Source organism: Caloenas nicobarica, chromosome 21, assembly GCF_036013445.1.
Source record: "Caloenas nicobarica isolate bCalNic1 chromosome 21, bCalNic1.hap1, whole genome shotgun sequence".
In the NCBI taxonomy this organism is placed as follows: Eukaryota; Metazoa; Chordata; class Aves; order Columbiformes; family Columbidae; genus Caloenas; species Caloenas nicobarica.
Window position 1 is genome coordinate 2,083,461 of NC_088265.1, and position 16,700 is coordinate 2,100,160.

At 52.5% G+C, this 16,700-nt stretch overlaps 2 protein-coding genes across 2 annotated transcripts; both read right to left on the reverse strand.

The window, feature by feature from the left end:
• Positions 1–5,266: 5,266 nt before the first annotated feature.
• Positions 5,267–8,499, reverse strand: LOC135997248 (apoptosis facilitator Bcl-2-like protein 14). The gene is made up of 5 exons (XM_065649750.1): positions 7,707–8,499; positions 6,878–7,012; positions 6,436–6,497; positions 5,906–6,169; positions 5,267–5,311 (listed from the first exon to the last, which is right to left on the reverse strand). Exons 1-5 carry the CDS (start codon positions 8,497–8,499, stop codon positions 5,267–5,269), a joined length of 1,299 nt encoding a protein of 432 aa, XP_065505822.1.
• Positions 8,500–13,534: 5,035 nt separating this feature from the next.
• Positions 13,535–16,511, reverse strand: ETV7 (ETS variant transcription factor 7). Its single transcript, XM_065649656.1, is given in 9 exon segments — positions 13,535–13,600; positions 13,602–13,788; positions 14,315–14,415; positions 14,565–14,707; positions 15,019–15,201; positions 15,421–15,528; positions 15,795–15,959; positions 16,254–16,397; positions 16,400–16,511. Coding segments are annotated over 9 exon segments (1,209 nt in total).
• Between the last annotated feature and the right edge of the window lie 189 nt (positions 16,512–16,700).

Below are 16,700 nucleotides of genomic sequence, written 5' to 3' on the forward strand. Positions count from 1 at the left end.
CGTGCTCTCTTCATCAAGGGTGTTTTCCTAAATAGGATTCTCCGTCAATCCTGGCTTAGGCACAGCTCAGCACGGAGTGAGTAAAGGCTTGTGTAAGACATTTAAAGCCAGAGGGTGTTACACAAAGAGTGGATGCAGGGCATTATGCTGGGGTAGGTTTGGAAATATTGCTTATATTTGCTCCCTGTTGGAAGGGTTTTGTCCTTAGCTGGCTCTTGGATATTCCTGGGGGAAAAAAAAAAACCAAGGAGGTGGGTTTTCTTTTCTCTTCCCCCACCCTCCACTGTGCTCTGTAAGGCCCCAGAAGGATACCCGCGGCAGCACCGTGTTCCCCAAATCTGGAGTTACTGAACCAAAATCCATCCGCCTTTGGGCTGTCTTCATTAGCTGGGTGATAGTTTAAAAAAATAGGGAGAAATTCAGTATATTTTTAGTGTCTTTTCAGCCTTAATAACCTAATGCTGCTGCCAACATGCAGCATAAAAGCTGGCAATTTAAGCAGATGTAATTATTAAATATTACAAAATACTGTGTTGCTTATGTTGTCCAAATAACTACAGCGTGCACGCTATATTATGAATATGACATATGTTAAATTCAAGGTTGTGTACATGTACATAACATGGGCATGTGTACATAGATGTCACTTGGCATGGCCAGGGCTGTCCTCACCAGCTGCTGCCTGGACAACAGAACAAGCAAGAGCAAGTTGTCAACTCAAAGATATATTGAACCATCATCTGGACCATCCTGGAGGTGAATAACCCCTTGAATTAGAGTATTTGCATGTGACCATGTCCAGCCTTAGTGGATTTGGTCTTCTCATTTCTGGTCTTTCTAGTATTTGATGTTGTTTTTACATTATCCCCTTGACGAGTGAGTCTCCCCACATGTTCCAGCCTTTCTACCATCCTGGCGATATCTGAGCTTTGATCTGCGTGATTGTCAAGGTTTAAAGCAAGACAACAATAAACCGTGGCAGATGCTCCCTGTTACCCCTTTATCCCCCCCACGCTTTCCTTAGATTGGAAAGATAAGGAATATAGGAAGGAAGAGAGACTTAGGCTTCAAGCTGGAAAAGTTTTAAAAGGCTTTACTAATGCTACTAATAAATAGGAAAAGATATACAAAATATACAAACCCAATCTTGAATGCCCAGTATGGAGCTGGGCTCACTCCAGCGGCGGCAGAGCTAGGAGCTGGCGTGGCTCCAGCAGCTGTAGGGCAGGCACCCAGAAGTCATGGGCGAGACTTCACAGCAAACTAGAAACTGGATGCAGGGATTGCCGTCCATGGTCGAAGAGAGGCAAGACCCTCGTGATCGCCCTCTTACATAGGGGGTGTGACGATAATGGAATGGAATACTCAGTTGGTCAGTTGTAGTCACTTGTTCCGCCCGCCCCTCCTGGCAAACACGCCCCTCTCGCGACGGAACGTGGGAAATCTTATCGGTCTTTCTTGGCTGTCATAGCAATAAATCTAAACATCAGCTTCTTCAGCATTCCGTCGGTCCTGATCTTGGCGATATCAGCACCAAGCACAGTGTCCGTGAAAAACATGCAGGCAAAAATTCAGAAAAGTACAGTTACTTAGAAGAACTTAGTTGAAAGGAAAAATCACTAATCACTAATCACTAATCACTAAAGGAAAAATCACTAGCTGGTCCTGTTTTTAACAAAATCAGGACAGTGATTCACTGCATTGTCTCCTCCAGCCCTTTGGAAAGCAAATTCTGTCATTTCAAGGGCTTTCTTCCAGTGCTGGCGAACATCTGCAGGTAGAACAAGGATCCAGACGTGCAAGCGCCTCAGAAGCGTGTGAGTGTTTGCATGTGGGCAGGTACAATTTCCGTGTTCCCTGTGAATTAACTCTGCCAATTATGTTTCAGGCCCCCAGGGAACTCAACAGGCTCTGCACAGAAGAGGCGTAGGATGCTCCTGCTTTGCTCAGTACTTGCACCTCCTCAGCTGAGCCCAGTCCTGGCTGCCGAGCTTCAGAAAGTGTTAAATAATCCCGTGGGACCTGCATGAACATGCTCCTCCATCCCATGCCCGGCACGAGGACCGTTTCCCCAAAGGAGCTGGAATTGCCACAAACCGTGGTGCTCCAGGAACACCTCGTGAGTGCAAACCCTGGCCAAGCTCAGTCAGATGTTCTTCCTCCAGGCTCTCCTTTGGGCATCTCGTTTCTTCTCTTGCAGCCGCCATGAAGTAATGTATTAAATGGGATTTTCCATTCCCAGAGCCAGATGACAAGGGACCGTGCAGTGGCCATGAAGATGCCGTTATCCCTGGAAGTAGACAAGTGAGTAGCTCCGTGAGGAGGTACAAGGTGAATGCAAGAAGGTCCCTAAGGAGGAGAAAGCCCAGCAGACAGCACAGCCCCAGGAGAGGGGCAGGGGAGGCACGGCAGGACAGACAAGAGGACGAGTGTCCATGCATGGGGAAGGACAGGAGACCTCTGACCCGGCAGCACCCCAAAATCTGGTGGCTCAGACCTGCGAGGACGTCATGCTCAGACATGCCTTGGGATCCTTGACACCCAGGAGGAGCCGGACGTTGGGGACACACCGCGGGCTTTGGGGACACACTGCGGGTTTTGGGGACACACCACAGGGGTCTGTCAGCCGAGGGGGGACGCATCCACGTCACGGCATTTCCCACAACTCGCCCTGTCCTGCAGGGAATTACGGGGGGCTTCTCAAGGCGGTGGGGGGCACACAAAAGCTGCCCCACGCCCTGTCCCACTGCAAACACCGAGGCGCCGGGACAGCATCCCAGGGGACAGCATCCTGCTGGCCCAGTGCCACGCTCCCGTGAGATGAGACCGTGTCATCATCCTCTTAGTGACAGCGAATTTCACATCAATTAGCCCATTAAGTGCCAGGCTGATTTTCTAAGCCATCCTCCCCCACCTGGCGCTCGGCAAAGCAGGATTAGTGAGGACTAAGGACTTTGGGGATGCAAGATCCCAGAAGCAGGCTGAGGTGCTTTTGGGAGAAGCCCCCGAGCTCACACCGAGCACCGGGCGGGCAGGGGGCTGCAGGATGGATGCCCACATGGTGTCCATGATCCCGGCGATTTTTGGAGCGAGGCAATTGCTTTCGCTGGTTGAAGCCACGGCAGGGTGTTTAGGGAAGGATGGAGGTAATACCGAGAGTTGGAAAGCGATCAAAACCCCGGGGCTAATAACTTGCCCTTCTTTAATACCTACTTAATATCTTCAGTGGCCACAGGCAATCGGGGTCTCAATTTTATAACCAAGAGATTAAGGGACTGGGACTCTGAGAGCCGCCAGCCCTGCAGTGCTGCACTGATGGCACCGTCACTGCTCCCGTCCTTGTCCCGTTCTGCCTTGCTGGAGCAGCATCCCTGCTTTGGGTCAGGTTATTTGGGACCAGGAGGCCCTTGTGACTGTGTGGTTTTGCTCCTTGTTTCCCCAGCACCAGGTGGGGAAACATCCAGCGACCGCAGAAGGAGGATATTTGGTTACACTGTGATATCAGGAAAAGCACAGGAGGAAGGAACGGGAGAGATGAGCTGGTTTTCCCTCTGGTGTTTTGCCTGGCGGGCACGTCCCACGTGCCGAGTGATGACAATGTCCTCCAGGAACTCGGCGAGGAGACAAAACCCTCTTCTGCTCCATGCAAATCCCAACCCAGACCCAGCACTACGTGAGCTCAGATGCAAAACAAACAGGAGCATCGCGTGATCCTCCTAACGGGTCCCCGCCGTGTCCCCAACCCCAGCAGTCACCCAGGCAGGGGACGGGGACGTCACCAGGCTGTGCAAACAAGCACGAGCGGTTTCGGTTTCTCCTGCAGTAAAACTCTCCCGGCTTGGTTCCTGGCCAAAAGGAAACACAGTGCTGGCGCTGCGCTTGTTGGCATCGCTGGGCAGGACTCAGGACTGGGACTTAATGTGTTTCTTAGTCCTCATTACCCTGGGCTAAAATAGATGGAGCCTCTGCCAGGTGTCCCCACTCCCTGGGGCTTTTCAGCAGCTGGTGGTTCTGCAGCTCTATCAAATGTTTCCTTAAAGGTTTTGCAAAGAGGGACGTCGATCTACACAGGGAAGGGCTGTTTCCTTCTTACCAGGGCTCTGCTTCCCCCTTTTTTTTTTGTTACTTAGGGTTTTGAAAGGACTGAAAAGCTCAAGTCCTTCAGGAGAGGAGGAGCTGGGCAAACACAGGCTGCCCCTGGTGGCCCAGGGGGCCCGCCACCCCGCGCATGGCACCGACCCGCACTGGCGAGTTTGTTTGCCACCATCGCTGCCTTCAGCCCATTAGATCGTCCCACCTCTCGCAAGCCCCAAAATCTCGTCCCCTTTGCCCCAGGCTGGGTCCAGCCCTGGCAAGGGAGATGGTCCCGCTGGTGGCACCGCGCTGAGCGCCGGGAATCCCCCCCAGCCCCAAACTGCCTCAATCCATGGCCTGACTTAGGGGTCTGGGTAAAGCTTAGCTGGGAACATTCCCAGAGATTAGGGTTTAATCGCTTTGACATTTCACATCTTCTTAGACCTTGTAGGTGAGACCCCAGCAGCTGCAAATCCCCTCGGCCCTCGAGGGACTGACAGCAAAGGCAGCTCGGGAAACAGCTTTACCCACTTCTCTGTGTCAGATCAAGCTGCTTTGGATAATATATCCCCTTCTGCTGGAAAGGAAATGGCTATCAACTGTAAAAAATAGAAGCACCGCACCGTATATCTGCTGTAAAACTCCCTTTGTGCCACTTTACATCTGGCTTGAAAAGAGCAGCCCACAACAGCTGGAGCAAAGCAAACGTTATTCCATCTATAACATCTGTACACATCACCCATTAAACAAGCCTGGCTGTCATTTAGGCATCAATTTATTTGAGTTTTAGGGTTTTCTTTTTCCTGAACTGAATGCTTAGCTGATAGCAGAAGCTACAAAATTATGTTGCACATTCACAGATATGTATAGAAAAGCAAGTAAATAAATACACATACACAAACACAAACAAACCACAAGGTTCAACGCATGTACTTGGTGAAAACTAAAATACGAACACAAGGCAATCTCTGAAATTTGGCCTGTGTGTGATTTACAGACTCTTTGCCCTCAGCCAGCTGGGTCTGAAGCATTTCACGCTGCTGTGGCTGCCACTGGGGTTTTCCTTAGAAGATTTTAAATCCACAGCGCAGAAAATCATCCCACATCCAAGTCACCAACAGGGACTGTCCCCCCATCAGTAAATCTGCATCCTCGGGTTCCAGGCACTGTGTGCCCGTCGGAGCAGCCGGTGTCAGTCTGGGCTCTCGCAGTTGTCTGTGCTGAACCGTTCTCTGTCCTGCTGAGACAGGAGAAGACACAATCAGATCCCTTCCCAACTATAGCTGGTGCTATTGGTCTCCTAGATGGGTTTAGGAGGAAATTCTCCCCGAGGAAGCAGCGGCTACACCAGGTTGCAGCGATGCTGTGCGCTACGGGGCATCTCCTGGCTGCATCTCTGCAGGCAAAGCAAGTCCCGCTCCCTGTGTGTGCGTGGACCATGCTTGTGCTGGAGCAAGCCAGAAGCAGCCCAACAGCACAGGGCAAGATCCAGCACCCAGTCACGCCCCCAGTATAAACCAATATGACTGCCACCCACCTAGGTCAGGCAATCACCCTAAAGTTACACCACTTAGAATCATAGAACGGTCTGAGTTGGAGGGACCTTCCCAGCCCCCCCAGTGCCCCCCCTGCCATGAGCAGGGACATCTGCACCAGCTCAGGTTGCTCAGAGCCCCGTCCAGCCTGGCCTGGGATGTCTCCAGGGATGGTTCAGCCACCACCTCTCTGGGAACCCGGGCCAGGCTCTCACCACCCTCAGGGCCAACGATTTCTTCCTCGTGCCCTAACTCGCTGAGAGAAGCTCAGCCCCAGACTCAGTTCTCCTCCTTACCTGGAGAATTTTGCTGTAGGACAAGGGTGCGAACGAATCCTCCAGGTAGCGGGTGCCGAAGCCCATGATCCTGTTCACAGCCTGGCTGCAGATCCCGGCCACCTTGGCGGTGAGATGCACCGTGAAGGCAAACTGGATCTCCTGGGGGTTGGCGTCAGGTCTGCTGGCCGTCATTTCTTTGTTGACGTAGGCATCGGCCAGGTTCTTGAAGGAGCTGTAGGACATGTCTCGGAAGAACATCCGTAGCCGTGCATCTTCCTTCACCTGGTCAAGAAGCGAATACGCACATTACAAGTGAATAACTCCATGTGTCATACTTGCGTTGATGCCTTCACTCTGAACGAGGATTGCAGTTGAGGGAGGACAGACAGACAGCCACAATCACACCCAGTCGGGGAATTAAAAGGTGCCATTTCCTTGATTTTACAGAGCGTTTCCCCACCCCAGGGAAATCAGTGGTGTTGCTCTATTTTATAGCATCACAGAGCTCAGCCCGAATTCCCTTGCCCCCGCCGCAGCTCTGCTCTCACCTGCCTGTCCAGCTCATCTCCGGCGCTCTGGAGCAGGGCGACGATTCTCCTGATGGCTTCATCTGCAGAGAGAGATCCCACATCACCTCCGGCCCCTTCTCCAAGCCCCGCACTCAGATGCTCAGTTTATTCCCCAGGAAAAATTCCCTCAGCAAAGTTTACCCACCTCCATCCCTCCAAAACCCATTTCAGCCGATTGCCACGTGTCTTGTTACCCTTTAGCCAGGAAAAACACCCTCCTGCCTTTGAGTTTCTCTCTTCCAACCCTGATGCTGAAAACCTCCCCGCAAAGACTTTGCATGACTCTTGGGATCACATAAGCCCCTGGGGCCGGACTGAAACGGGGTTTGGGTCCCATCCAGGCTTTGCATGGGGGTAAGTGCCATGCCCATATGTTTTCTATACGTGCGGGCGATGAAGCGCTCGCAAAGGCGACACTCACCGACCCCGTCGGCACCGGCTGGCCGCGGCGGCTCCGCGCAGCCCCGGGCTCTGCTCCCCTGGCCCTCGCTGCCCTGCACGATCAGCCCGATCTCTTCCGACACTCGCGCGTAGTAACCGTCGGGCTGCTCCGCATCTGCTGGGGAAAAAAAACAAAACAAAACAAAACACATATTCAGAAGTGAGGGTGACGGTTTTTTTGGCCATTAATTGAAAAGAAAAGCAGCCGCAGCGGTGACTGCGTCCCACCCTGGATTAGTGCGTGTCAGCGGTGAATGATGGGGCTGTGCTCTCTGAACCATAACCGAGTGGCTGCGACTTGCCCTGAATCCATAGAAGCTTTGCTGAAATGCTGGTTTTTGGGCAGGGGAAGGGCTGGGGTGCGGACGGGGGTGTCCCGTGGGCTCTCCCCGCCGTGCAACAGCAGCTGGCTGTCCGCACCCTTCCCCATGGCAAATCGAAAGCGGCTTAACATTGGCCCTGGAGTGGCTTAGAGTTTAACCTCAGCTCTCGAATGCAGGTTTAAACTGAACCAGCACCATATCCCTCATTTGCCAGAGGGGGAAAACCTGTGCCTGGATGGTGCTGGGAGTCGCTGTTCTCAGGAACCAGAGCGACGACATGAGCTCAAAGCCCCGGCAGACCAACCCTTCCGTGGGGCAGCAGGTTGAGATCAGAGCCCTCAAAACCTCTCCCCCAGCCCAGAAAGCAGCAGGAGGGTGATGCTCGGGGTTAGGAACCAGCACCGAGCACTCTTGCTTTCCCAAAAGGTGCCCAGCGGAGGTCCCGCTGGCCCTGGCGTTGGGGTGGGGTGGGCTGGTGGGTCTCACCCGCCGCGGCCGGCGCCTGGGCCTGCCGCAGGGGGAGGCAGCTGGGCCGCGCGGGCCTGGCCCCGGCTGCCGCCTCTCCCCGCTCCTCCTCCATGTGCTTCTTGAAGGAGAAAACCCTCTTGAGGCTGGGTCTCCTCTTCGGGGCTCTGCCCAGCGGCGGCGATGTGCTCGCGTCCCCTCCGGCTCTTTTAGCCCCTTCTGGTTTGGAGCCGAGAGGAGCTTTGGCATCTTTCTCCTTTGCTTTCATCCCTGTGTTTTCCTTCTGCTCCTCGGGGCTCTTCTTGAAGAGGAAATTAAAGAAACTTTTGAACCAGGTGCGTTGGGTTTTGCCTTGGGAAGACTTTTTTGTGCTTTTCCTTTTGGGTTCCAGCTCCTCTTTCGGGACCTCCCCGGGAGTTTTGCTCTCGTCATCCAGAGCCTCGTCTAGGTCCGGTGCTCTGGGTCGCTCCTCCTGGTCCTTCTTGGGGCTGAGTTTGGCACACGAATACTTGCAGAAGTCGCTTTTCGACCGCTGCAGCCCACCTGCCTTCTTCCCTCGGCCCCTGGCTCTCTCCCGGAGAGTTCTCTTGGTCGCCAGCGAGTTTTCGCAGCAGCTCAGCGAGCGCCTGACGTAGATCTCCAGCACTTTCTTGGCCCCTTGCCTGTCCAGAGACAGGATCTTGCCCGACGGCTGCGCCCCCGCATCCCACAGAGGCTTCACCGCAGCCGGATCCTGCATGTTGCTGTGGAGGAAAACAACATTTTCAGCCTGGTTTTTGCTTTCCCCGGGATGCTGCAAGGTCGGGTTGGGCATAGTGGAGATCACCCCTACTTTGGCTAACGCTGGAACCCAAGGGTGCTTCGGGTGTCTGCAACTGTTTATGTTCCCAGTAAATGATCAACCCCTTTTATAGCTGTTATCTGAGTGCTCCTTGTGCAGACAGCACACGCGGGGTTTTATGATGGGCTATAGACATCGCTAATTAAGGAAGTGAAACTACAGGCAGGGGAGAGACGAGCTGGGCACGTCTGATGGGGAGAGCCTGGGTATCACCCAGCGGGCACCATCCAGACACCGCGATGCTGTATCGTAGAATTATAGAATAGTTTGGATTGGAAGGGACCCTCAAAGGTCATTTAGTCCAACCCCTGTATCTTCCGATTGCGATGTATTCCCGCACTATGATGAAAAAGTCCATGCCAGGAGCACCATCCCCCTGATGAATCACACAACCCAGATTTTTTTAATTTCTCCTTTTGAGGTACTGGCTGCTAAAAAAATTAAAAAAAAAAAAAATCCCCAGCAAGGCCAGGCATTTCTAGCCCTTGGAGGAGCCATGGGCAACATGGGCTTTTGTTAATACCCTCAGTCACCACAATATTGGCCAAGCACCCTGCAGTGATGCAGCCCCTCCGTGAGTTCTCACCAGCTCAGAGCCCCTGGTCCTTTCCTGTTGCCCTTTTCCTCCACATACACAAGCAAAATTAAACAGGAGATGTTACTACGGAAAAAACCAGAGCGCCGTGCCCGTGCCTCGTGCTGGCTCTGCTGCCAAACCCAATTTCACCCTTCAGAAAACCAGAGCCAAACCAGACTTTCTCCACCACTGAACAGCACCCAGGAAGCCAACACCGAAATCTCAGCTGTACAAACCGCCTCAGAGCCACCCCAACCTGGCCTTCTTTTGGATCAAGAAGGCAAGTTTCCTTCACCCAAGCCAACACAAAATCCACCCAGCCACCAAATAATTCATCGCTCTACCAAATGTAATCACAGCACAGCAGCAACCCCCATCCTACTTCAATTGATCCCAGTACATTGGCCAAATAATTCTCTAATTGCTCTTTTGGTATTTACCTTTCCATCAGTATTTCTGCCCTTCTGGATATGTCAAGACGACCTCCTCGGCCACGGGCAGTGAGGATTATCAGACTCTCCTGGGAGGTGCCGTTTTTATACCCGGGGCTGAGTTAATCCCTATTTTTAGCAGCCATTCAGGTAGGAGAGCACCCAGCGCTTCCGCCTGGGATCCCCACTATTGCCTCCCTCGTGGCAGAAAACCAGTGGGCGTGAGTTTCACTGGAGGAGAAAACTATTTCCTTATGACAAATAGCAAAAAAACCAACATAAAAATCACCTGTTACCTGGTGTAGGCGCTGGCCTTTGATACCAGCTATCTAAGGCAGCTGTTTGCTGTTTGGTTTTTGTTTGGGTTTTTTGTTTGGCTGTTTTTTTTAATGGTTGTGATGCCACATTTGGGCTCCTCTGGGTTGTTTTTGCAAGGAGAAGTCATAGCTTTCTCAGCAAAACGGGGTTTCAATGCAGCAAGCGCATCACCCTGCTCACACCCCAGGAGCTTCCAGGAAAGTGGGTGTCGCGGCTGTTTCGGAACCCCGGGCGCTCTGGGACACGGTGCTATCAGGGTGTCACCAACCCCCAGCATGGCTGGGCTGCGATGGCTCCAAAACACACCCTGGGTGCTTCAGACAGCCCTTGCACCCCCCTAAAACACGAGACAGGACCAGCTCCATGACTCGAATCCTTCACACCCACATGGCCCAAGGGCACAGCATCTCCCGGGGTCAAAAATCTCGACATCTACAATCCGCCCCTGGGCCAAACAAATTTTCAGCCTTTCTTCTGGCACCAGGGATCCATTTGGCCCCACAGGTGTCCCCATTAAGCCCTGGGCTTTCTCCACCTTCCCACCGGCTTCTGTCCACCATCCTCATGGCTTTTTTGCCAGCTGATGGTAATGTTTCACGTTGCACCTTGCAAGGACGGGACTGGATGCAGATGCATTTACACAGACTTTGGAAAACCCCTTGGCAAGATTTCCACCTGAGCAAGGCTGCCTTTTCTCTAGTTTTCAGCTGCAATTATGTGCTGCCCAGGTGCCTCCTAGATAAAAACGGTCTTTTCCTGATAACGGGTTCAGCTTGCAGTTAAAACAGTCCAGGATTATCTTCTGTTTCCAGAAACTTTTTGTGCCATAATTTCCAATAATTAGGAGAGATCCAGTCCACTTCCCTCTGTTTCTCCTGAGCCTGCACCGATGAATCAGAGTCTGGTATTGATTAGGAATCACCTGGCTTTGTTTTTCAGCATCCACATCTCCTTCTGATAAGTAATTAAACCGCTCATCAGGAGCTCCACGCTGCTAACCAGCATCTGACCACGTCCTTTCATAAGCAGGTCGATTCCAGTGGGCGAGGAGTTTCACAATCGGTTTTGTTTGTTTTTCTCTCTGCAACATCCATGTAACAAAAACCCCACGTCTGCTCTGGCCATGGGGCGCAGTTTGGCCACCTCCAGTTTGGAGCTCTTGCTCCGTCCCTGTTCATGGAGGATTTTCATGATTACACTGCGAATCAGCATTGACTTACGGCTTCTTTTGGGCTTTTCCTCTTTGTAGGAGCATTTATAGACACAGCCTGAAGAGGGGATACCCCAAGTGACCCAAATCTTGACCCAAGTTGTGGCTCTAGGCCATGGCAAACGTCACCACGGCTGCGTGCTCTCCCTCCCCGCACACCCACGCCAAACACCCCGGCACACGCAGCGGTTGCTCGGCTGTTTACCGAAAGGGACGGGTCCTCGTTCCAGGAAAGCAGCAGATTTACAGCCCTCCCGCCTCTATTTACCGCGGGGAAAAGAGACACATCGCCCAGGAAGGAGACAAAGGCTTCCAGGGAGCACGGAAGGACCTCGTCACTGCAGCCCATCCTTGCAAAGGTGCCCCCTGAGTTCCACCCTCCAAGATCCGCGGCACGAGGAGGGCTGAGGGTGTTTGGCCGCTCCCCAGGCAGGAGGGGAAATCCCCGTCCGAGTCCAGCGGGACCCTTAGTCATCGCTGGAAGAAGCAGGTGAAGAGAGGGCATCTGGCACGCTCCCTGCGGGCACGGAGCAGACACCGGGGTCACCGGCGGGCGTCTGCTCCGACAAAACAAACCACGTAGGCTGGAGAAGCCATGGGCTGCTCAGAAGTCACCGGGGCTCTTCCCAGGGCAAGAAAGCAGGTGGGATGTTGTGTTCGGAGAAGGTCAGGAAAAATGCCCCCGTGGGCGTGTATCCTGGGCCAGGATGGGACAGTCACCAAGGAAGGAGCTCTGTGTTGTCACCAAAGCTGCTCCTCAGGGCTGGGCAGGACTTACTGCCTCTATTCACCCCAAGAAAGATCTGGTTTTAGCCTTCTCTGGGACAAAAAGCAGCCTTTGTAGAAGGAAGGGTGAGGTCTGGAGGCTTCACGATTCCATCCCAGTGTGGTGCATCCCCAGGCTGCAGCTCGGCTGGGTGCTGGGTGACCTCCAGCCCTCTCCCAGCAGAGATTTTAGTCTCCCTTCCTAGCTAGGACCCCCCAAAGGCTGTGACACGGTGAGGCTGTGCTCATTTACCCCACCAGAGCTTCTCATTTACTTCTCCTCTGCCACTTGACTTGTTGAGCACTTGCATTTTGCCGAGGAGCTGGTGATTTTTCTGGAAGTGAAACTTCTCAGCCCATGTTTCCGGAGATGTCGTACTCTTGATGTTTTGCCAACCAGCTGCCATGTGTCCCACCACCATCTCTTGCTGCCTACAGCCCACCAGCATCTCCACTTAATGGGTGCAAAATAGTTTTGGAGGAGCAACACCAGTTATAGAGAGAGGGGCTGCGGTTTCGGGTTGGCAACAGCCAATTTTGATTGAAACCTCAGTCACAAAACCTCTACCAAAGTTTTTCACAAGACTGAGAGCTCCTGCACCCATTCACAGCATTTTTGCCCCCACAGCGGTGCCGATGCAGCTCTGAGACAGCAACTTGGGCTTGGGCAAGGGTCCAAGGCAAAGACACGAGGCAGGGGAATTTCTGCAGTGGTGCAGAGGTTGGGGTTAACTCACCTTTTCTTATCAGCTGTGAAACACGATGCTGCTTCACGACCTGGATCTGTGCGTGTCCACATAGCTACAAATCACTCTGTGTTTGTTCTGCATCCACCCACCTGCTGAGCTGCTGGGACTGGAGTGTTCTCGTTTAGGGGCTGTGAGCCTGGGGACAAGATCTGGGTCCCCATAGGAACTGGTTTTAAATGAGGAAAGCTTGGATTTCCCCATTTCAGACCTTCAGCCACAAGACGTGGGATTTTTAACTTTACACAACCACAGGATTTTATTGCCTTAATGAAACAGTGGATATTTTCATATTTAAAAAACCACACACGCATTGTTCCTTCCAGGTCACTGACAGTGCCTGGGGTTGCTGGGATTCCTGCTTCGAACTCCAAGCAAATAATCATGTCTCCGATGATGAGTATGCTCATGTTCATTACCGGTTTTGTTTCTTTTCACATTATTTAGCCATCTGATTACAAAAAGCATTACATGGAGGGAAAGGAGTTAAAACAAGACCCAGCTTAGGGCAGCCTGGAGCTCAGGCCAGGCTGGATACAGGTAGATATTTCATCTGTTCCCATCCTTAATCACAGCAGCAACCCCACAGGAGACAGCAAGGTTAAAACATACAGGGTATCTGCGCTCTAAGTCCGCCTGGAATCAGGGAAATGGCTCAGATTCAGAGCAACATGTTCAGGCTCAGGGCCACTGCTCCCTGCAAAGCACTTCGGTAGGTGTTTGACCAGGAGCACGTGCTCCGGGGTCCCTGCTCCGCACATCTTGCTGTGACAATGGAGACATCTTTACCAGCAAGTGCGAACCTTGAAGGCAAGCATCAAAATGTACAGAGCAAAAATATCACATTCCCTCGCAGAGCAGAGAAGAGAAGTGAGCAGAAGACCAGCTCACATGATCACCTGCGCTTTCAGGGCTGGGGGACAATTTCTGGGTGTGTTTTGCTAATGAAGCCCCAGAGATTTCACAGCTTTGGCTCAGGACATGATTTGAAATCCAGGACCAGCTTTGTGCCTTCCATCGAGGAGATGCAAGAGATGCCAGCGCTTCCCAGCAGCGCACAAATCTGTCTGCGATGCGCTGCAAACGCCACCTTCCAAGGTTTCTTACAGTGAAACGTCCACTGGGTCTTCTTTCAAATCCTCATGGTCCTCGTTTTCCAGCTGCTCCAGTTTGCTGGATTTCTCATGGATGACCTCCCCAGGAGTCTTCAAAAACCTGCAACACATTGTTTAATGGCTTTAAATGTCCAAACGCAGCCCCACAGCAGGCTGTAAATGCTGGAGCCCTCACCAGCTGAGCTCCACAGCTCAGAAGTATCTGCCATCCCTGGACTTTGCTGAGGGTCCCAGCTCCTGCTTTGCACCCAGGGAGGCAAAGCTCAGGACTCATCAGCCCAGCACTAGCATTTTAAGTCCAAACTAGTCCCAGGGAAGCAGCCAGCACTGAAAACAGGAGGCTCCCAACATTTCCACCCCTTCTTCTGTCCAGAGGTGAACTTCAGACCTGGTGTCACGGGGGAACAGGAGGGACCTCGGACCAGCCCCTGATCTCCCTTACACCACCAGAAAGCCACAGGACAGACCACGTTCCCATATGTTAACTCAACATACAGCAAAGATGCTGCAACTTCAGCTCAGTCTGGACTATCAAGGACCCAGTGAGATGGAGCAGCTGCCAACATCTGGAGCTCACCACCTTCCCGTGCCCCATCCGCGCTGTTTTCTGATCTGCTTCACCTCACCTGAACAACAGCTTCTGTCCCGGCTCCTTTTTCATGATGTTGAGTTTATAGTAATGTCTGAGTGCTCGTGACATCTTCTCATATGTCATGTTCATTCGGTTCTGGAAGAAGAAAAGAGTTTGAGGGGGCTTGAGTAAAAGCAAGCGCCAACAGCTGGTGTGGGTCTGTCTGCAGCAGGGCCACACATGGGACATTTGCGGTGGTTCTTGTGCATTGTAGGAATGATAAATTTGTTTCCAATTGCATTTACCTTGTGGTTCCCCCAGAGCTGGGCAAGCCCGTTTGGGTTAATGACCCGGAAGACTTTGGCTTCCTTGTCTTCCCACTTGATGTAGGGCTCGTAGCGGCTGTCGGAGAGGAGCTGGTACACGTAATCCCACAGCAACCTGCAGTCTGAGCATTGGGGGAGAATAAAGAGTCACAGAGCTCCCACAAAGGCACCTACGCTCCAGGGAGGATTAGTCAGCAACAGAACTGCGCATCTTAGCAACACTAATAAATATAAGAAGAGCCCAGAGCTCACGTACAGCACTTTTGTTGTTAGATCTCAAAATCCTTGAGGGAACTACAATTTTTCAGGTGTGGAAACTGAGGCAGGGAAGCAGACACTGATATGGGGAATAAACAGAAGGGAAACAGATGGGCAGACAGGACAAGGCACAATCTCATTTCCCCAAGGAACCAAGCTATAAATTCATATTTACCTGCAATTTTCCCATCCACTGGGGCTGTAGGAACAGAGCAGATGGCACCTGTGCTGCAGCTGCCCTCCGAGCTGTGATGGGAGAGGTTCAGCGGCTCCGCGTGGCTGTGGGACACGGGCTGTTCTGCACAACCCAGGCAGGAGGAAAGAGAAACTGAGGCGGCCTCAGCACTACAGTCTGTTCCTGAAATTAAAAAAAAAAAACCCTATGGTGCAGTATGGCAGGTTCCAGATCTTCCAAAGCCTTAAAGCAGGTGGGGAGGGACAGCCCAGGCTGGTTGTCAGCCCAGTGCCAGCCCAACCACAGGAGACAAGTGCTGAACTGACTGAGCGTCACCCCTAGATGTGTGCAGCCCGCTGAGGGCAGGACAGCCTGACGGACAGCTGCGCTTGTCCATCGTACCTTCCTCTGGGCTCCTGGCTTCCCCAAAGGGTGAGCTGAGCAAAGGGCTGCACACCAGGGCTCTTCTTTGAGTCTTAATGTACTGGAGTATTTCATATAACACATCACCTGCAGGGAAGGGATGATTTTGTGTTATAGTAGAGACTCGGTTCATGTTTTTGCTTAGATTTCTGTGCTGCAGAGTAAGAGGTTATTCCCCATCCCAAAGCATTTGCAGTCCAGACGGACTGAAGGAAGAGGCTTGTCCTTATCAACAGCACCCAAGTGATGAGACAGAGCTCAAACGTGGTCTGCTGGGACCCATCCAGCCCCGCTCAACAGAGCAGAGCTTGTACTTGGATGATCCCCAAAAACACCCTCGCACTGGGTCTAACCTGAGCTCGGAGCTCGGTATCTGAAGTCATCCTTGGTGAGGATACACAGGGCTTTGCCGTTCATTTCGAACTTGCTTTTGTCCGTCTGCCGAAGGGAATACTCCTCCTCAGCCCACCGGAGCCAGTGGATCACATCGTCCTTGCTCCACAGGGAGGGCTGGATTCCTGCAACCAGGAGCAGCCTCTGAAACCACCCAGCCTTCAACTTCACAACTGCTGAGGGGCAGAGCGGGATGCTGGTCTGCTCCATCCCCAAACTTCCCCTCTATATTAAGCACTCACAGGTCAGAAATGCCCCAAAGTGAGAAAATGAACCCTGATGACTCGTCCATCTTGTCCCCCCCATCTAGACAGCAGGGAATGGTCCCTCAGTGGATCAACATGCCTGTACGCACCGTGTCCCACGCTGTGAAAACTCCGTCTTTTATAAATACATTGATTTGCTCAACATCTACTCACTCAGCCTGCCTGGAAGCCTGAAGATCTCCCCCTCGCCGGTGGGTGCGCGTCGGGTCTGGGATGGGGGGGGTAACGAAGCTGCGACAACGGGGCTGGGAGAGCCGTCTGCCGCTTTACCCTGGGGAAACGAGATCAGACGTGTCGGGGGCGAAAATTCCCAGCTTTGGTGTTGCCTTCGCTTTGGAGACACCTCCATCATGGTAAACGCTGCTCATGGAGCTTCTAACTGGCTTCGTGTGCCACCTGCAGCTCTTCCATGCTGGTTCTAGAGCCTTTACCAGCACCGAGATGAGTCTCTGCAAGTAGCTGCATAACTTTGTGTGAGAAAAATGGAGAAACTCCAGTATAAACTCTGAACAGGCTTGACAGCAACGCAAACCGTCTTTCAGATTCATTCTAAGTAATAAGCTTCGGGAAAAATAAAAGTGAAAGAAATTAGCAGTGTAT

Excerpts from the sequence above, each read along its gene's own strand:
- LOC135997248 (XM_065649750.1), bottom strand. The coding sequence starts at position 8,499 with ATGCCCAACCCGACCTTGCAGCATCCCGGGGAAAGCAAAAACCAGGCT. Across the intron at positions 6,498-6,877 it reads AGCCGGTGCCGACGGGGTCG|ATGAAGCCATCAGGAGAATC; the intron begins GTGAGTGTCGCC and ends CTCTCTCTGCAG. Across the intron at positions 6,170-6,435 it reads GAGATGAGCTGGACAGGCAG|GTGAAGGAAGATGCACGGCT; the intron begins GTGAGAGCAGAG and ends CTTCTTGACCAG.